The sequence below is a fragment of the Hypomesus transpacificus genome, chromosome 23 (genome assembly GCF_021917145.1).
Source record: "Hypomesus transpacificus isolate Combined female chromosome 23, fHypTra1, whole genome shotgun sequence".
NCBI lineage: Eukaryota > Metazoa > Chordata > Actinopteri > Osmeriformes > Osmeridae > Hypomesus > Hypomesus transpacificus.
Window position 1 is genome coordinate 20,162,064 of NC_061082.1, and position 21,875 is coordinate 20,183,938.

General features: G+C 47.3%; 1 protein-coding gene across 4 annotated transcripts in view; it reads left to right on the forward strand.

The window, feature by feature from the left end:
* The first annotated feature begins 2,425 nt into the window (after positions 1–2,425).
* LOC124484929 (RNA-binding motif, single-stranded-interacting protein 1) overlaps positions 2,426–21,875 on the forward strand; it is a 32,392-nt gene continuing 12,942 nt past the window's right edge. For 2 of the 4 annotated variants that reach the window (XM_047046055.1, XM_047046057.1), the window contains exons 1-4: positions 2,426–2,824; positions 13,491–13,660; positions 18,356–18,414; positions 20,619–20,710. In XM_047046055.1, the coding sequence (XP_046902011.1) occupies positions 2,753–2,824; positions 13,491–13,660; positions 18,356–18,414; positions 20,619–20,710 (393 nt within the window). In that variant the 5' untranslated portion in view covers positions 2,426–2,752. Of the gene's footprint in view, positions 2,825–9,326; positions 9,708–13,490; positions 13,661–18,355; positions 18,415–20,618; positions 20,711–21,875 lie in introns of those variants that run through there. The other 2 variants (XM_047046058.1, XM_047046056.1) reach the window with 2 other exon arrangements.

The window sequence follows — 21,875 nt, forward strand, 5'->3', positions numbered from 1 at the left end:
GTGCCTCTCAAAGACAAATAAAGTAATCTATCTACCCATCTATCTATCTATCAAGTCAACAGTAGGCTATAATATCATGAAACCACAACACCAAGCTCCATGCACTGAATAGAGGAGTAAAGCATGTGGGTGAAGAGATCTGTGGCATGAACACTTGCAAACGTGACCTCATGGACTCAGGAAAACCCCATAAATCCAAGATGGGGAAACCAGGGACGTGGGGGGGCTGCCCTCCCGGGGGGAGATCCTCCCTGAAGAAGGTCACTCATTCTGGGGGAGGTCATCCAGTAGGTCAAACGGGATACCTATCCACCCTTGATCACCTGGGAAGTAGATCATGGCACTCTGTGACAGGAACAAGATGGCTGCTGCTGGGGTGTATTGAGAATGTTGTGAACGTTTGCCATTGATTTGGCTTGGGTTTCCACATACATTTATTCATGTAGCAGATGCTTTAGAACAGCTTGGAAATGCCATTTTGTTTCATCGTGTGTTTTGTCTCTTTCTTGGTTTGTTTTTTGCCAGTCTAACACATTTACGCCATCTATGTTTACATGAGATGGGACCCTCGACTTCTTGTCATGGGAACAGGGTTGATGGGTGCGGGGGGTCAGTTCTCTCAGAGGCCCAGCATTCTGGAGCCTGACTTGAGAGCGACAGTAAATCTTGGCCCATCGGAAGGTTTCCCCCCTGTCTCTCTGAAGCTAGCCAAATAAACAAACTGCTGTAGGTCTGCAGAGAGGCTGGAGTAGGAGCAGTGAGCGCTGAGCTCTGGCATGCTGGGGGGGGGGAGGAATGCAGAGAGAAAACTCACAGATCAGATTTCAGGAACCAGGACCACAAGCGGCCAAGGAGAATGAAACGAAAGCCTGAGGGTAAACTCAACACGGAGCTGTGAGGACACAGAGGGTTGGGGGTGATGCAATATCCTTTATTTCTTTAATTATTCAGTGTTGTTGGAGGGCTGTGCCCGTATATCAAGAAAGCGGAGACATTTTTTGATTGTTTTTCGATTGCCAAGGAGGCATTTTCATTTCTTTACATCCTCCGCTAAGGTTTGAAGTTGAAAATTTGGGGATACAAAATGACTGTAGCAGGAAGTGAGAACCCTCCCAGGCCCCCCTCTTTCTGTGTATTGAACCCGTGGTTTCCATCCGAGTTGAGAATAATATTGTTGTTTGAGTTGAGGCTCTGGCCTAGGGGGGTTCCTGCCGTTAGAGAGGGGGTTGGGAGAAAGTGGAACATGGAGACTTTGCAGAATTAAAGCCCAAACCCTTGTGCTACACAGAGCGCTGCACCTCGTATACAGGTCAGGGTTCTGGTGGTCTGACACGGTTGGCTGTTTTTGTTCTCACCACACCAGGGTCAATGAGTTCAGGGTCAGAGGACAGAGTGCCAGTTGAATGGAGACTGACATCACACAACTCCTCTGTCAAAACGGTGGTCAAATTATAAATATTCAGCAGATCTCTAAGGATCACTGAATACTCTCACAAAATGGAAATAGTAACAGCCAATATTCACACATTTATAAATGATCCAGTTCAATTGTTTGCAGTTGCACAATGATTTCATGAAAATTCACCGCGTTCTCCAACCACAGTGGGAGAGATGCTTTTTCACCTGTGTGGGTTTAGTATTTCAATGATTCAACTTGATAAATGAGTGTGTCCCCTCAGCACATCTGGAAGTGAGTAGCAGGGAAGACAGGCTGCAAGTAATGAGCGGACGGCATCGGCCTGGCACCACCAGCGACCCGTGAAGACCCTCCTGAGCTTTAAAACCTGGATGGGGAAATCAGGGCCATGGCCTCCAGACTTCTCTGGATCAAGTGAACATGGATAATTATGTGAATGTAACCATTTCCACCAGCACAATACTTCAGCCCTGAATTAGTTTGAAGTTCATTGCTTACAGTTTGACCGCAAACTATGAGTCCTTCATTGTTTTATGAGTTTTTGTGAAGAATGTGTACTCTGTGAAAACAACAATAGTCAGTTCATCAACGTGTAGCCTACATTAGAAACCTGCAATTGGTTGTGCGCGAAATACTTTTTTGCTGTTGAAATGTGAAGAGAGTCCACCATGTTCTTACCAGACACCCTGCTTAACCTTCCCTTCCTTACTGGGAGTTTTCTGTTTCCAAGAGCAGGAAGTTGTCTCCCAGTACTCCGATCATTCAAAACTAGACTTTAAACAGCTAGCCTCAATCAAGAACCACGTTTTAGAACTTAATTTCCCAGATATATTTTCATACATTTCTACATTCCAATAGAAAACGTGTACATTCGTTTTCCCATGGTCAGAAATATGATTCACGTAGGCTTAAATGCCATTTAATGCGTTCAACTAACTCGAAATATGACATGTTGAATGCAGTTTCAGCCTTGTCATTGGTATTGTAGAGAATTTACAGAATTTAAACATTTCTCTTAATGGATAACATATGACGCATTTTTGGCCAGTATCTCACGACCAGCAGCGGTCTGGATCTGATCACTATGGCTCTGTCCTAGAGAAATTCATACACATCGTATAGAGCTGGATTATTCGAAGCAGGTCCTGCACGCCCACGCAGAAACCCATAGTTCATTTGCACAGAGGCTCGCTGATTTCAACAGTGCTTCGCAGTTAGATGGCAGGGTGAGGTTCCTACCGACAGAATACGAACATCGTGGGAAACAAAACGGAATTGACGGAAATACTGAAGCATCCTTCAGTTCCTGGCCGACAACGTAACATTTACATCTACATGGGAAAAGTGTGGGAACAACAGATGTACCCCCACTACTCCTATCACTATCCCCAATACCTGCAAACGAAGGTAGAGTAAAGCATTGTTTTCTGCGCTGGGTTAATCAACAGTGTCACATTTATTATCGCTTTTTCATCACTGTTTAGGCTATAACATAATTGAAGCGCGAAAAGCGCAAATGGAGAAAATGTCCTGCTGTGGTTTACATACGGTTCTTTAGCACCTGTCCGAACTGGTGTTTAGCCTCGATCTGTGGACGTTTAGTCTGAGATTTTTATCTTTAGGAATAGGCTATTTTAAGTTAAGGTCCTTAACGGATAAGAGTGCATTGCATTAAATAGAACAGAATAGAAAGGATTAGATCAGATACTGTACTTTTTGGTCTACTGTATCAAAAGAAGCGTCTTGTTTCTAATTGTAAGGATATACCATATTAAATTATGAACTCTGCAAAGTCTCCAGATGGGAGAGAAGATGGTTAGAGGACAGTCCTGAGTTGAACTACAAACCTCTCAACTGACTATCATCAAGAAGCTTCTACTGCTGCCTCACTTAAGCTCATGAATGTTTAATCAGTTTGGCTGCCTATTAAATGGCAAGGTCTCCCGGGACAGCCGTGTTTTTTTATGTTCTACAATGCAGCTGTAGATGTGCTTAGTGTCCGCCCAGTATTTCAAACGGGAAAAATACAACAAATTCCTCTTAATACGCTTTCAGCGCTGTAACTGGATGGATGTTGTGCTGTGAATAATTGTGTACATCCTCTTGAAATCCGACTCGAGAATAGAGCTATTCACCAAAAAGGTTCATTTTGTTTTATGGCGCACTAAAGATATGTTGGGTGGCCTTGATACAGGGTGGTTTGTAAGCCTTGAACAGAGCTGTGCTCATAGCCTTGTGGATAACTGTCATGGTGGTGTGCATTATCTTTGTCCTGCTGTGTCCTGAAGGCCCCCTTCTGGGATCACTATGAATTGACCCTATTATTATCCTATGAGGGGGCCTTGGCACCAGAATTTTCCTCTTGGCTATAAATATTCCTTTATTTCCGACATGTATTTAAAGTTATTTTTAACTCTTATAGGCCATTTCATAGATTTTTGGGGGTTCTTGCTGTGAGAGACTTGCAGCTATGTCTTCTTAGTACTATCTCACAACAACAACTATGGCAGTGACTTGCGGAGATGTAGACGTCCTTCTTGGTTTAATGTATGTATCCTGTCGCAACTCAAAGTTACACCATCTACCACAGTTCAAATCCTCACAGACCCCAGGTTTGGAAAGCATACCCCTCAACCAATTAAACCTCTAGACTTTATTCACATTTTGTTGGTGGGCTTTCCTTGTCAACATAAGCTTTTAATCAATGGCACGGTGAGTGTATTAACTGCCACTGGGTGTTCCATGCAGAGACTGTGGACAATGACATTACGCAGAGGCTGAAAAGCCCTACACAATGTTTACAATAAAGTTTGGAGAGTTGCTTGGCAGCGGAATGTACACAATGGAACAGCACTGTGGCGCTGTTCTTTCTGTCCCTGCCGACCTGAAAGGCCTCCTATTGTGCTGGTATGATTCTCATTCTTGGGACTTTTGACGCGAGTAAAACAAGGTCCGAGCACCACAAACCCCCCAGCTCTGTCGACGGGCTCTGCCAAGTGGCTCTTTCAGAAAAAGAGAGAGAGAGAGAAAACGTCAAAGCGCACTTCACGAGTGAAAAGGTGTGCCCGGCCTCATGTGGGCGTAATGTAATCATGTCTGATGCCCGTGTAAACAATTTAGATGAAGCCACGGTGAAATCAAGCAGCGATAGCGAACATAAAATCAATCACAATGAGACATCAACACTACAGTCTAGCATTCCTTTTCTATAATTTTGCAAAGTCAATTATCGGGAAGAGAGTTGTTGTAAATGTAATGTAAATGTTGTCAGGGTTGAATGAAATTGAATTTTCATTTCTCATCAAGACTCACTATTTTGTCATGAACACATATTTTATTTATGAGAAACACAGATTACCATCTCACATCAGAATATTGAAATGATGATCAATTTCCTTTTTCTTGAATTATTTATGAAACACCTCACTGGATATGAGAATATGAGAGGAGGTTGGGAAAAAACGTTTCTATTAAAAATTGGTCTCCTGCTGTAGGAATATGGCTATATTTGTTTGTAATCAAAATTAATATCAGCGAAGCTATGCGGGATATTAAATGTTCACAATTTCCCAACAAAAATGAAAAGTATTATTAACTTTTGCTCCATGAAAACAATTATGTGCCTTTGTTTTAATCATTACTCAATACTGAACACTGACTCAAACCTAGTACAGTGCATTATTTAATATGGAACTAGGAAAAGTCTACGTGCAACTAAATTTGCAGAATCTGTCTTTACGGACATTAACTGAAGGCAGAACCTTTTCTCTGACCAACGGACTGCTGCCAGCCAAACTGCAGTGTGTGATATCCTCGCCCCGCGCACTGTCAGAGTCAAACATAGATCCTGCCACATGATGAGCTCTCCACCAGCGGGAGTCACATGACCTGTGAGTGCTCTGGACAGATGGACAGAGTGCTGTCTGTCATGTGGACGCCTGCTGCAGTATCACCCTATCACAGCCTCTTTCTGCCTCTGTGGGAAATACAATATTCTCTGCAAAGTTCAGCTCACACTTTAGATGAATTGAGGAGATGTGATCGACAGGTATTGTCAGAAACATGTCTGTACACAAGTATGTAGCTTGATGAAACTGGAGAGGCTAGGTCGATACAGTTTTCTATCTGAAACTCATTTCAAAAGAGGTGACCTTCAAAGGGGATTTCATGAAATGAGAAATGGTTTGGGTCAGACAAGAAAAACCCTTTAATGGTGGTAGCGTCCTCTATGATACTGGATGACAAAGGCTCGATACCTTATTGAATTATATCTTGTCATTCAATACACCCACGTCTTGCAGTTATTGGATTTGTGTAGTGAGATTCTCCAAAATGGTCTATTGTTTTATTTCTTTACAAGTCCCATGAAAACATAGAAAATCAAATTTAAGGCAAATAGAGGGCAACAAAAATCATTCCTGAAAAGCAGTGAGCTCAGCTTTTCCGCCCCTGCCCCCGCCCCTGCCCCCACCCCCGCCCCCACCCCCTCTGGTTTCTAGAGGTGGGGTTTGCGGATTTGCGGCCTGTCTTCCTGTATGAAACACATCAACACAGACAGATGCACATCTCAGTGGTGGTACGCTTGCTTCCACCACCTAAAAGCGCTCGGTAGAGCCGCTCTGTAGAGCCGTGGATAAATGAGTCAATTTCTGGTTCAATGTGGCCTCGACCCCTGACCTGAAAACCTCACGTCCAGGCAGGGAGATAAATAAAGAGCTGTTACTGGAGCTTCCTGTTGCTGTTGAGGCTAAGGAAGGACTGCAGGGCTGCTGGATGTGTCCCAGTGTGAGCTAGCGAGACAGGAAGTTGATGGAGAAAAAGTGTTTGCCTCAGAGGAAGTGTTGTTGAACCACAGCTGCAGCTGTGGCCACTGGTTTAATACTGTGAATGTAATACCAGGCTGCACAAACTGTAGATACTATATATTCAGTGACTTGAGTGTGTGTGTCTGTGTGTGTGTGTGTGTGTGTGTGTGTGTGTGTGTGTGTGTGTGTGTGTGTGTGTGTGTGCGTGTGTGTGTACGTGTGTCTGTCTGTGTATGTCTGTGTGTGTCTGTGTGTGTGTGTGTGCGTGTGTATGTTTGTCTGTATGTCTGTCTGTGTATGTGTGTGTCTGTGTGTGTGTGTGTGTGCGTGTGCGTGTGCGTGTGCGTGCTGGTCCTGAGGCCATATTAAGATTGAAAGGGATCCACTGCAGGGGAGTGCTTCCTGGTTGTGTGTCTGTGTTGATGATTCAGCACAGACACGTGGATCACGTCAGTTGGCCTGCTCAGGACCTGATTTGTGGCTGTGGCTGCACCAGCAGATTTAGGATTAGTCACGCAAGGTCTTCCTGGGAACTCAAATCATTGCAAAAAATATGTAACATTTATATTTCACCTTCATAGAGAAGAACACGTCATTTGTAATGACAACGGACACAACCGCTCATATCAAACTAGTCAAAAAATGAATTAAAAATTTGGTAGTTATGTGATAGATAATGTGATAGATCATGTGTTAGAAACTTTACATTACCGGTAGTTAAGCTCACAGAAATGTGATACAATGTATAACATTCAGGGGATGTAAACTCCAAGCAATAATATATACCTTGTTGGTGACCATATAAATGATAGTATAGATACCACTTGGGTGCCAGGGAGGTGACCACTGTCACCAGCCTCTCCCTGCTCTGGTTGTCTTGGTGACCTCTGTAGAGTGCTGAATGAAATCAGTGTCTTCCATGTTCTGACTCTGACCTATCGACACGTTGGCCTAAAGGACCTCATTACACTCCCCACCGGTGACATTTGCTGCCTTTCAGGAGCACTAGATTGAATTAAAACCTGTCCATTGAGAATCAGTGTACCTGTTTTCCTTCCATTGTTACATAGTCCTGAGCAGGCTGGAGCTTACAAACAGGAATCCAGGTTCAAACATTTCAATCCTCCTGCGCCATTTCAAGGACAAAATGAAAGAATTCTTCTCTGATTGGCCTTCCTTTGTTTTTGAGGCTGATCTGGGGGTTACACCAATGTTGACTTTGCCCTGTTTGCAGTGGTCAAAAGAACAGATGTTGCATAATCTTATTAGCAGCTGGTTCAAAGCCCCGAACACAAAAGGGCAAACAAAGAGCATGCAGAGGGAGAGCAGGGGTGCTGAGGGCCTGGTGGGTAGGTACACATGGGTTCCTGTGACCTCCCCCCCCCGCTGCCCAGGCAGAGTGGACCTGTCCCAGGAGGGTGGCAGACAGGGCTTTATCTAACACCATGTATGGAGTGACAGGGATAGGGGCTGAGGCTAAGCCACAAAGGCCTTCTGGGACCAGGCTGGTTCCTACAGCTGCTTGTCCTGGCTGGAAGTGATAGAGTCATGAAGGCGGTTATCCCATGCAGGAGGAAAGCAACTGCCTCTGGCTTAAGTCACAAGCAGAGAGGATGTTGTGTGGAGGTAGGCAGCATGCCAGGTGAGATAGGATAACCAGGCAGGACTAAGAGAGAGGTCAGGGGAGGTGAGCTGTTGAAGGTCAGCATTAATTCACATCTCTGCAGCAACACTGTTAGGTTTTCCAATCACAGACTTGACACTGGCGGGTGAATTGGGTTTGATTTATAGCTTGGCCTAGAAATGGTCCCCGCTTCACTGGTACTTTCTGCTTTAATAAAGAGCTTGTCCTCTCCAGCCCCCCCCCCCCCCCCTTCCTCTCGAGCACCCCCTCCCCCTCTCTCTCTCGAGCACCCCCCCCTCTCTCGAGCCCCCCCCTCCCTCCCTCTCAAGCCCCCATCACACCCGTTAGGTCACTGCCTGCTAGTGACTCCTCATTGTAACTCTCCATTCATTAATTCATGCATATAATCACTGCAAGACAAAGGGTTTTTCTAAACTCACGTGGGTATCAATTTAATTCCTTCATTATTATTTTCACCACAATTGGCCTGATAAGGACAGTATCTGTCAGTGGGTGCTGGCTGGCTTGAACAGCGTTCTGTGCTAGATCCTTTTCACACAGGCTGTGTGGACTTCCACATCCTCCATCGCCTCCTGTCCTGTTTCACACACCTCTCATAGTGTTTGTATGAAACTCAGTGCTTCTCATAATTGTGTTCAGCTGGTTTTCTTTTACTTTGAAAATTGTATTTCAGAAAATCATGATAAAAATCATGGCCATTCATATGTCACATAGCTGCTGTAACACATTCATACTATAGGTTGTGTGGCCAAACATTGAAGAACATTGAGGGACATTGAAGGTGTGTATGATTATGGGATGAGAAGACTGTGTCTGGCTCATTAAACTGGAGGTAATTAAAGCTGTATTTTATTTGTGTTTTGTTATCTCAAGAGCAATTTACAGTATTTTATGATTCCAGAACAAAACGCTTCTGGCTCTTGATTAAGTGATGTATTTAATATTTGCACAATAATGTATTTCGATAAACGGTGTCTGTTAAATGAATAAAATGTCAACTATAAATGTTTGAACACTGTCATTATGTGTTAAATGTTAAATGTTCCACAATGATTGTTACACATGAAGTATTTTTGTGTGCTAGAAACATACACAAATTACTGGTTCTTATTGTGATTTTACTTTGTATAATATGGTATTACTTGAAACTATGACAATTACAATTTAGTAAAAGACGAATTACCATAGCTGAAAACCAAACCAGTAAAAAATAGCGTACTGGTCCTTTAATGGGCGCCCGCACTGTGGAATCTTAGGTATGCACTCCAGAATAGTCGAAGGGCCACAAAAGGTGAAACATTGTAACTATTTACGGTTAATGATCTACTTGATCAAACAATTATGAAACATTACTTTAGATGTTACCTTTTAAATATATTAGCAATTGTTGTAATGTTGGTATTTGGATGAATACTGAAGCATGTTATAATATATGCCAAATTGAGACCCTATTGTCCCTCTACCGGATCTCAGAATGGTATCTTCCATCGTAGCAGGGTCGGATCCAGATCTGTTCTGCGGAGGACGGGATCCAAATCAATGAATCTAGTCAAACAAACGGGGTTGGGCAATCGAAGTTGGGACTAATTCATACACTACGATTTGTGTGTGGGCATGGTTTATGTATGATACATTATTTATTTGCCGATAGTATTGTGTGGTTGATTATATAAATTACACTTATATGGTGAAATCAACAACTTTACTCAAACAGCCAATTGGACAGGCTATTTATTTAGGATTACCATATAATTATAATTTTTTCCATTTGGGTCTTTGAAAACCGAGAATGATTTTTGCTAATTCTGGCAACCCATTGAGGACTCCTTATCGTAAGCAGGTAAACGATACATTTTTACAGTCCGTTTGTAGCCTAATAGAGTAGTCATGATGTACCTGGCCTTTAGCAAGTCGCAAAAAAGATTGGTTTGAGATAGGCAGTTATCTGCTTTGGTAACCTTAACCCTGGTTGAACAGAAATTCAGCTTTTAACCAATTATTTAATTTTCCAAATATTGCGAAGCCTACCATTCTGCAATGAAACCCACTCATGTCAGTGGTGTAGGCTAGGTCAACTTGCTCTACGTTTTGTACAGTAGCCTAGATCACAGTGGTCGTTGATGCTTCCTGTAGATGTTGTCACGGTAATAAGGGTTTGTTATTAACTTTTGTCGGTGGCTTAATGCTTTAGAAACGCCTTTAAATAAATGTTCTAACGAATGTTGTGGTTGAAAATATTTGGTAGATTGAACACTTGATAGTGTTAGTTGAACTGAACACTGATATTTCTGCTGTGTGCGTGTAAACCACTGTAGTGGATCCATTATTTAAAAAGAGACGATAAATGTAAAGGACACTTACAATCTAATGAATTGTTGCCTACTGTGTTGTATTGAGGCAATGTAGGCAAAATAATGTTTTCTCGTGTGCTCTCGGCTGGTTCTTATAGTGTGAAATATATGTGCCATGTGCATAACGAAATGTAATTCATTCATGCATACACTCTGCCCCAGTTAGATATGGATTTTCGTTTTTACCAGATGAATGTGTTGAGGACGCAAGGAACATCGCAACACGTTCACGCTGTGCTGTCACCGTCGCAGGCCGGTTTGAGCTGGCAGGCCAGAACAGAGGTCCGAGGGCGAGGTCTCGTGCTGGAAGCCCCCGTGTATTTCAAGCGCGGATATGACAGGCAGTGCTGGTCTGGAGTCGACAGATAAGATACGGGGCTCCCTCTCTGCTAGGGTAGAGCAGGCAGGCATATACATGAAGACTTTCAGTCTCTCAGAAAGGAAGTTGAAGTCAGGTTTTTAGCCTTGACTGAGGGTTCCGCTAGCTTTCTCCTCAATAAAGGCCTTAGTCCATGTGTTGTCTGTGGCATTACAGTTACATCTATGTTGCACTCTTCAATCGGATGGTTTGTTCCTTTGAGAGTGTGTGCACGTGCATCTTAAGCTTTTCTGCTTCACAGACAAGCATTCTCTACCAACTCTCTGTGTGGTCTGATCTAAAGATGGAAACATCTTTCAAGGAGTTTCACGGTTTACAGTAAACAAGGGGGGTTGACTGGTGAGTTGACTGTTTCCGGTAAGCAAAACTCCCACAACCTGTCAGGTTCAATGGGATGGCCTCTTCAAATCACTGGAAGAACCTTTTCACAGCAATGTATTTGACCATTCTCAAGTGGCCTTTCAGTCTCTCTATTGCCTCCCACTCCCTGCCACCTCAAGAGTTTGTGTTTGGGACTGTTGGTATGATTCTCTCATACAGGTTACGCTGTTGGTGTGGCCACATGCCAGCTATGACCTTTCGGATCATTATATATTTTTTTAGCTTTCTCTGGCACTAGATGGTTGTTGTGTTGATGTGACACTTTCCCAATGAACACTTGACCTTTTCGCTCAGGCCTTTCGTAAAGGTTGTCGATTGTGATTCCACGATGACATTGTGATGCCACGATGACATTGTGATACACAATTCTTGATAGCGTGTCCATCATTCACTTGTGAGCAGTCTCTGTGTATTTGAAGTGTTTAAATGCAACAGACCTCCAGACTGGAATCTCCTCATGTGCATTAAAAGGCAGTGAAAGGAAGACTTTGGTGTGAAACGGAAATTCCTGGCCCTTACAGATTCCTCCTAGAGATGTATGCCCTTGGACCAAAACCCCCAGAGAGCTCAGGGTAAACATGAAATACTGGCGTGTTGAGTTTCCACCCTGACAGAGCTGCCTTTGCATCTTGACAAGGTCTCCAGCACCCCAATGTTGCCGCCACGATTATGTATTCACCTACAATGTTTAAGATTTATTTTACATCGTCAGAAATCTCTATGTGGTGTAGCGATGGATAATCCTCTTTGATGAAATGCACGACTTTCCTCTTGTTGGGGGCTCCTGTCCCTCTAGAAGGCTACGAGGAAAAATACTGAACAGCTGCAGCGCCCTGTGCAAAAAGCTGCCAATTAGATTTTTGATCCGGAGGAGGGAAGGAGAGGGTAATTCATATCACACAGAATATCCTTTCCAGAGAGAGAGCGGTTTCAACGCTGCCGGCTGAAGCAAAGCAGCGGGTCAAGTTGGTATCCGGCATGCGAAGTGGCGGAGACGACCTCCTGTCTTGGGCCCCAGTCCAGCTCGCTTCAGTCACCAGCCCATGCCTGAGATTCCATCAGCTTCCTCCTCTCTTGTGGGTTCCATGGCGAGGGGGGGGGGGGGGGGGGCAGGGAGGAGTGAGGGAGGGATAATCAGACTCAGATTTGCAGAGCTGTTGTTGAGAACAGGGAAGACTCCCTTGATGAGAACATCTGGGCCCATACAAACAGGAAGCCTGCTGCCTCTAAACGCCGCACAGGCCGTCTTTTCGGAGTTGTTTGGGACAAGCTATTCCCGGCAGTGCCCATGTGATCTGGATATACTTAGAAATTGATGAACCGTGACTCACGTTTTGTGGACAGGGTGGGGGGGGGGAAGAGGGGGGACGATGTATGGTCCTCAGTGAATACCCATTGAGCAATCGTTCAGCTACAGTTGCACCAATGGAATGTCTTTGTCCTGACCACCTCTCAATCTTAAAACAACAAACCACAAATTCTTCATGTCAAGCTAGGGTTTGTGGGAAGCCTCTAAATTGTGAGAAGCTGCCTCCAAAGAAACATACATTTTGAATGACCACCACAGTACCCTCTTGTGTCATCTTGGGAAGCTTGTGTCTGTATGCTAGTCCAGCCCTGTAACCGAAGGGATGGGCCTGGGTTACAGTGAGCCTGACCAGCCTGTCCAGCCCTGTAACTGGAGGGATGGGCCTGGGTTACAGTGAGCCTGACCAGCCAGTCCAGCCCTGTAACCGAAGGGATGGGCCTGGGTTTACAGTGAGCCTGACCAGCCTGTCCAGCCCTGTAACTGGAGGGATGGGCCTGGGTTACAGTGAGCCTGACCAGCCAGTCCAGCCCTGTAACCGAAGGGATGGGTCAGGGTTGGGGGGTGAAGGAGGGGGGCGCTGTGGAGCGCGTCACAGTGAGCCTGACCAGACCAGCAGATCTGGTTGTTGATGTTGACATGTACGTCAGGGAGTCACTTACCCAGGGGCTGCTAGGAAAGTTTCACGCGCTCAGTGTCACACTGGTGTCAGCTTCAGGCTGTCCCAGGGGTCCAGATTGTGCTGACTGCCGACCTCTGGACTAGATTACGCTACAGACATGTATCACTGTGTTGTGAGACATTAATCCTGAGACTGGGCAGACCCAACCCTTGACACAGACACATGATGGAGGATCTGAACAGTTCAATCTTAGCATGCATGGCTGTTTGAGATTTAGCTCGGCCACACAGCAGTGTGCTTGTGGTGAGCACAGATGGTTCTGGGCCACACTAAAAAAGCCTTCTTTGAGAACAGTCTTGGACAGAATCACAGTTCACTAAACACATGTTTAGCACAAACTAAAAATCTTTCTGTTCTTGTCTTAAACACAAACCACTTTCATCATCCAGATGTCCCAACATATTCCTGTTTCTATGTAGGCCAGAGTGTGGTTCTCTCTCTGTCTTGCGTCAGCGAACAGTGTTTACATTTCACACCAAGCCGAGGTTTTGTCTCATACTGACGCCATTTTGTTTCCGTTCCAGCCACCTGTGGGCCCCTCGTCACACCCAATGGCTCCGCCCAGCCCCAGCCCCAACAACAGCAGCAGCAGTAGCAGCACGGCAGGCTGGGAGCAGCTTAGCAAAACCAACCTGTACATCCGCGGTCTGCCTCCACCAACCACAGACCATGACCTGGTCAAGCTCTGCCAACCGTGAGTACTTCAGCACTTCCTCATATCGTTAACCGGTATTGATTGCTCTATTGATCTTGTGGCTCCGAAAAATGAAAGGGGGCGGAGAATCAGCACACCAATTAGTAGTTTGAGGTCCCATGGTGATAAACAATTCAGGTCACTTTCGAAAACCCTGGTAAAATGTTAGCTTTGTTGGCATTCACAAGTGGGATTCAGTTTGGTTTTCATTAACTGTTAATGGCAATTGTAAATTGTTGTACAAACAAAGAATAATGTTTTCCCTCCGAATCACAATTGAAACTAGCTGCATTTAATCATGGGAGGGGACAAGGTACCATGCAGGCAGGAGGGGGACAAGGAGGACAGCCAGAGAGAGAGAGAGGGGGGGGGGGGGGTGACAGGGCCATCACATCTGAATCTAAAATGAAATACAACCTTGAGGAACCCAGAACAGCCTGCTAAGATCCTGTAGCAGCTGGCAGTACAGGTGAGCTACAGCCATGGACAGAGTTCAGACAGCGTCTACTTAAAGCTAAAGCTCTAGAAAGATGGGGGAAATCTCCAGGCGTTCTCATAAAAACTCTATTGTCTTATTGAATACCTTTATGTCTGCCGACCAGAAAGACCACCGGGGTGACTTTGACATCTAATTTACCTTTCCCAGACCCCCCACCAACCTCCCCCCTCTCATTCCAAGCTCCCCCCACCTCACCTCCCCTCACCTCCCCTAACCTCCCCCCACCTCCCCTCACCACTCCTCCCACAATGTGATGTTGACATTGCGGCACAGTCGAGCCCTCTCCAAATCAACCAGCACATCCTCTCAGTGTTTAGAGAGATGCTCTGCCTGGCCGAGTCCCACTGAGCAGGTCAGGTCCATGGACCCCTGCTTCTACACTGTGACCCTGGCCATGAAAACACCATCATTTACCTAACACCTTCAGTAATTAACCTTACAAATATCCCCAAATCATAGATTTCCAGAAAGATTTTTTTTTTAAGGTGTTTGATTTGATTTAATTTAAATGATCTACTGTTACTTTTTATTCTAGTTGTTGGTTATTACTTTGCTTATGACTTCATAATGTTGTTTATTTTACAGTTTGCGCATTGCTCTGACTAGGAGATTCCTTCTTTCTCAAGCTTATACCTTCTTCTTCTTTAATACACCGGATGAGGGTTAAGGAAAATGAACAAATTTAAGACATCAAGCATGTGCTGTTCCTTATGTAAGGTGAACTCCTCCTAGATGATTCTGGTTTGTCTGAGGACAGCCATTGTTGTCATTTAAGGTTTGGGATTAGCGCTTAGAGTCCAGATTCAGGTCAAAGGTTCCTGCTCTTTTATCCGGTGTTGTTTTTAGCTTAATCCTTTTCAAAATGACCTTCCTTCATAATGGAATAGCGCTACTCATAGTTCAGGGTTCTATAGCATTGTATTAAAGTCTGGTCATATGCCTACTATGACGCGGGTTGGCCCGGACAGGCAAGCTTGCAGGCTGAAACAGACCAGAGAACAGAGTCTCTCCTCACTGTCCAGGAGTGCGAGCGGCCCCAGCCCCGTCAGACTGAGGAAAGGCATGAAGGTGGAGAGGAACAGGCACGTTAGGGTTTGAGTCAAGCTTGTCTTGTGTCAGGGAGTATTGTGTACCTCCACCCCATACTGCTGTCCCTGGGTCCACCCCACCCCACACTGCTGTCCCTGGGTCCACCCCACACTGCTGTCCCTGGCTCACACCCCACCCCACACTGCTGTCCCTGGGTCCACCCCACCCCACACTACTGTCCCTGGGTCCACCTCACACTGCTGTCCCTGGGTCCACCCCACCCCACACTACTGTCCCTGGGTCCACCCCACACTGCTGTCCCTGGGTCCACCCCACACTGCTGTCCCTGGGTCCACCCCACACTGCTGTCCCTAGGTCCACCCCACCCCACACTGCAGTCCCTGGGTCCACCCCACACTGCTGTCCCTGGGTCCACCCCACCCCACACTACTGTCCCTGGGTCCACCCCACACTGCTGTCCCTCGGTCCACCCCACCTCACACTGCTGTCCCTGGGTCCAACCCACCCCACCCCAGACTGCTGTCCCTGGGTCCACCCCACACTGCTGTCCCTGGGTCCACCCCACCCCACACTGCTGTCCCTGGGTCCACCCCACACTGCAGTCCCTGGGTCCACCTCACACTGCTGTCCCTGGGTCCACCCCACACTGCTGTCCCTGGGTCCACCCCACCCCACACTGCTGTCCCTGGGTCCACCCCACACTGCAGTCCCTGGGTCCACCTCACACTGCTGTCCCTGGGTCCACCCCACCCCACACTGCTGTCCCTGGGTCCACCCCACCCCACACTGCTGTCCCTGGGTCCACCCCACACTGCAGTCCCTGGGTCCACCCCACACTGCAGTCCCTGGGTCCACCCCACACTGCAGTCCCTGGGTCCACCTCACACTGCTGTCCCTGGGTCCACCCCACACTGCTGTCCCTGGGTCCACCCCACACTGCAGTCCCTGGGTCCACCCCACACTGCTGTCCCTGGGTCCACCCCACCTCACACTGCTGTCCCTGGGTCCACCCCACACTGCTGTCCCTGGGTCCACCCCACCCCACACTGCTGTCCCTGGGTCCACCCCACACTGCAGTCCCTGGGTCCACCTCACACTGCTGTCCCTGGGTCCACCCCACACTGCTGTCCCTGGGTCCACCCCACACTGCTGTCCCTGGGTCCACCCCACACTGCTCGGAGAGAGAGTACCAGTCAGACAGTAGTGGAGGAGGGTCGTGTGGCCCAAACTTTGCGTTGGCCTGCTTAACTGCAGATCAAGAGTTTACAGGTTCAAATCCTCCAGTCCTGTTCATTGGATTGGATTCAAAGTCTGTAACACTTTTGACGAGTAACACCTCATCAGTAGTACAGGACACTTTTATAAGCCAAAACTAAAGGTGCACATTTACAGTGTTAGTTTACAGTGTTAGAGTGTCCCATTTGAAGTGCTCCTGATTCCTGTCAACAAAGCGTAAACTGAGCACTTTCTTCTTATCTTGGCCCCACCTTCCCTGGTGGTGGAAACCTTTTTGGGGGTTTGTTAGCCTCCATGACCATGTCTGTAGAGTGCTGGAGCTGTGAGCTCAGCAGTGTCCTCTCCCTCACCTCACCGTGGCCCAGATTATGGCAGGGCGTGGTAATTCTGCACCTTCCTTAACCTCTGCCTTGAAGCCTTCGATTTTGCGTCCCTGCTCTCATGAGACCCCGCCCAGGGCGTTTGCCTGTTTGGCTGACGCGGCCGATGTGGTGATTCCTCTAATTGATTAATTTTCAAGTCAATTAGTGGGAACCCTTCATCCCCAGGGTTCTTTAGCCAGCGGAGCGCCGGGCAAGGTCACGGCCACCTGGAGAGCCCAAGGCAGCGAGTGCGGACACACGTGGGATCCCACACACTTACGTACACGCACACACACACACATCTTCACATACACAAGCCCACGTATATTCACACGCACAAGTATACGCACATTCCCACCGGTCGTCTCACAAAAACACCCACACGCACTCGGAAGTCCTTCCTTCTAATTCCAATGGATGGTGGAGACTTCTTGGGTTTTATGAAGCTGCTACCTGTCATTAGCTGGGAGAGCTCTGCCTGACCTTTCCTCCAGTGACAGCGGGTGTAAAAACACGCCACATGCTAGATGTGTCAGAATGGGTTATATCTACGAGCAGGGGTCGAAATGAAGACCTCGTCCTCACGCAGACTCCACCTGCCCACCTCTCAGCTGAGGTCAAAGCTCATCCCTCCTTGTCCGTGTTCAGGGAGCCAGCCAGTCAACCTCATTAATCATCCGTCCACACGGCCGCTCTGGTTTACTGTGGAGCTCTCCAGCCCAGGGTGTTTCTAGTGGGTGTGTTTTGGCCGCGGCAGAGACACGGGTCGTGTTTGGGTTTGAGCGCGGCACTCTCGCCGACATTTTGTGTTCCTCCTGCTGGGGTAGCTTAGCGCTGGAGGAACACTCTGCTGTCTGTCTTCAGAGGTCAGAGCTGAGTTCGTTTGTCAGAGCTGGCAGCAACTGTACACCGAGGTACGGCTGAAGATCACTATGTAACTGTGGAATGTCACCCAGTCCTCCTCAAGCAGGCCTGTCAGGTCGTGTAACTGCAGAGCGCTCCTCAGTGTTTCATCAGGTTTATTACTCAAGACATCTCAGGTTGTGCGACTCATTTCAATGAGTGTTTTCAGTCGCCATCACCAGTTCTCCCTAATAATGGTGCTCCAGTGTTCGATCTCTGGGTTCTAGAACTCAGGAAAAACCCACTTCCAGCTCGGTTCTATCTATGTTCGATATATGTTCTAGCCCTGTTATACCTATGTACTAGCCTTGTTCTAGCTCTGTCCTAGCTGTGTTCTAGTCCTGTTCTAACCAAGTTCTAGCTCTGGTGCAGCGATGTTCTAGTTGTGTTCTAGCAATGTACTAGCCCTGGTCTAGCTGTGTTCTAGCTGTGTTCTAGCCTTATTCTAGCTGTGTTCTAGCCTTATTCTAGCTGTGTTCTAGAACTGTCAAGATTCTCAAATCCACATGGAAATGACTTCCTGTTTCTTCATGCTTTTTAGGTGATGTCATAACCTCTTGTGGCTCAGTCTGTCTGGTTGAACTGGCTGCCTGTGTCTGGTGTGTGTTGCAGCTCACAAACCCCCTCTCTCTGCTCCTCTCCCAGGTACGGCAAAATAGTCTCAACAAAGGCGATTCTGGACAAGACAACCAACAAATGTAAAGGTGTGTATGCAATGCCTTTGTCAGAAACATGCTTTTATTAGCATTTCTCCACAACAACCAAAATGAAAAAAAACAGAGGGAGATCCTAGTCTAACAGATAAGCTCTTTCTTTTACTCACAAATGATCCATAAAAAGCTACAAGTCATGCTCAGGAATGACCTGCAGGCCTTTGGCAGTAGTAAGCCTATCTCATGCATTGCTGCAGTGAACGTCCCTCCTCACAGTGAATCATTGTTAACTGCTTCAGATCTCTGTCTCTGCTGTACTGGTCTCTACCAGGACACACTATACCTATAATGTACATTTTCTTTCTATAGACAACAATGGTCTATGTTTAGGGTTGGGTGATGAATCTGCCTGCAGGTGTGACTCATTGTGTGTGTTTTGGCAGAGTCAACACAGTCAACAGGCTGTGCCTTGTTGAAGTCATCCAGTAGCTATGCGTCTGTCTCTGAAGGGCAAGGTGGATCAGGAAGCTGTTAGACAGGCAGGCTTCCACCCCGATCCTTTTATTTTAGTCCTCAGGCTGTCAGCGTCCGATGGGGGGGGGGGGGGGGGCGGTTCCCGAGAGGAACCTGGCCCCGCCCCTTTGTAGCGTGACTTGGCTGCAACGCCTAGCAGCACACACACTCTCATACACACACACACACTCTCATACACACACACACACTCTCATACACACACACACACTCTCATACACACACACACACTCTCATACACACACACACGGGCGCAGTGGGCAGCTTTCAGGGTTAGGGAAGCGCTCTGTCACCGGCCCTTGGATTATTTAAACGCTGATTAATCACAGCTTCACAGTCGCTCTGTCAAACATCATGTGTCCCCTCACGTGGGCTGCAGGAAGGACATGGACTGAGATGGGCGATTTAAGGTTTTAGATCAAAAATGATTAGATCACAAAAATCTCATCTATAAAAGCAGATTGTTGTAGGGAATATTCCAGGGAATTAGGAGTGGAATGATACATTGAAGTCACGGTTCAGTTCATACCGTGGTTTAGACATCACGGTTCGGTACGAGTCCGGTACACTGGAGGGAAAAGAAGGAAAAAAACAGGTTCCTCTACGAGTGAATACGGGCGCATTGAAGATGACATGTAAATTCCGATTGCGTCAGTGATTTTTTTGGCCCTATTTGTATGTGTGTCTAAAGGCTGGTTACGCACTGTAGGGAGGAGAAGTTGGCAATTTTTTGGTCTCGTTCCAGTGATTCGCACACCTGGGTGATGGCGTCGGATATTTTTAGTCATTTAGCACACGCTCTTATCTTATATGCGTTAGCATGTTAAGATGTATTTCTCACATACCCCACAACTGCTGAACAACGCCGACACAAAGTGCTCGTCTTATCCGCCACTCTCTCGCCTGTACTACTGGGACTAAATGGGAAACCGAAGTGTTCCCAAACTTGCGATCGTTAGTGCTGCTAGCTAGCTATCTCTGACTCACGGCGGCGCCAATCAGAGCTTCAGAGCTAATGCGGGGCAACACATTAGGTGTCCCTAAAGAACACGAGTATCTAACAGTAGTTCCGCATTAAATTAATTTATGTGCACGCGAGTTAAAAAAAAAAAATGTTTACCGTGTATTCTCCGAGTAATTTCATGCACCGAACCGTGACGCCCGTACCGTTTCAGTTCAATACGAATACATGTACCGTTCCACCCCTACTGGGAATATTAGCGTGTTACCTGTTCAGATGGAGCCCAGTGTTCTAATGTGATGAGTGTGTTGGGCCATGACCGGGGTTGTTTAATTGTTGACGCTAGCTGTTAAAGGTCGGGGATGGCCTGTTACCCCTGATAACAATACGCTGACCTGAGGCCTGAACACAACCAGGACTGCTGCTACCTCAGCACTTTGCCCTCCATGAGACCCCATGGAAACACACACACATACATACAGTTACATGCACATACATGCCCAAATACAAATACACTGTTACTTGCACATTCACACACACACACAAACAGAGGTACACATTTACAGATACACACGCACACACACTGACTGACTGAATGAACATTCAATGTATCTTCTTGCATCCTATAACACAAATGGATCACAGTATGAACATGTGATTTCTTCCCGCTGGTTTGAGTGAATGTCCTGAGTGGCTGGGGGGAGAGGTGGAGCAGGTCTGAATGCTGGGTTCTTCCTGAGCTGTTGTCTCTTTGTCCTGTCAGGTTACGGCTTTGTGGACTTTGACAGCCCTGCTGCTGCTCAGAAAGCTGTCACAGCCCTGAAGTCAAGCGGAGTACAAGCCCAGATGGCCAAGGTGAGTTTAAAACAGTCCCTCTAATCCTGACATCACACCCAAACACCGGGCAGTGTTGTGCTCTATCTCTGGATGGTCCTGCTTCTGCTGGAGGACATGCAGTCCCCCCCACCCGCTCCTCTGAGGTCACTGCTGTAACTGGAGCCTACTGCCAGAATGGCATGTGTGTGTTTGTCCGTGCGTGAGTAAAAGTGCATGTGTGTTTATACCCATGCACTGTCAGTAGACATGTGTGTGCGTTTGTGTGAGTGTATGTGACCGGTTACATAGTAGTGTGCGTGTGTATAAACTCATGTATGTGTGTGTATGAACGCATGTGTGTGTGTGTGTGTGTGTGAGACAGCTCCTGTCAGCTGAGATCTCTGGGCTCTGGAGAGACTCTGGGAGAGACTCTGAGAGAGACTCGGGGAGAGACTCTGGGAAAGACTCGGGGAGAGACTCGGGGAGGGACTCGGGGAGAGACTCTGAGAGAGACTCGGGGAGAGACTCTGGAGAGACTCTGGGAGAGACTCTGAGAGAGACTCGGGGAGAGACTCGGGGAGAGACTCTGGGAGAGACTTGGGGAGAGACTCGGGGAGAGACTCGGGGAGAGACTCTGAGAGAGACTCGGGGAGAGACTCTGGAGAGACTCTGGGAGAGACTCTGAGAGAGACTCGGGGAGAGACTCGGGGACAGACTCTGGGATAGACTCGGGGAGAGACTCGGGGAGAGACTGGGAGAGACTCGGGGAGAGACTCGGGGAGAGACTCTGGAGAGACTCTGGGAGAGACTCTGAGAGAGACTCGGGGAGAGACTCTGGAGAGACTCTGGGAGAGACTCTGAGAGAGACTCGGGGAGAGACTCGGGGAGAGACTCGGGGAGAGACTCTGGGAGAGACTCGGGGAGAGACTCTGGAGAGACTCGGGGAGAGACTCGGGGAGAGACTCGGGGAGAGACTCTGGGAGACACTCGGGGAGACACTCGGGGAGAGACTCTGGAGAGACTCTGGGAGAGACTCGGGGACAGACTCAGGGAGAGAGTGGTGCCGACAGACAGACAGTGAGCTTGTGCTCTGCCATGACAACAGGCGTGAGGGGCCGGAGCAGGAATCCACCCTGGGGTCGCTGTCTAAGCTCCGCCCACAGCCCACGCCCCCTCCGCATTACAGTCAGCCTGTCTGAGGACT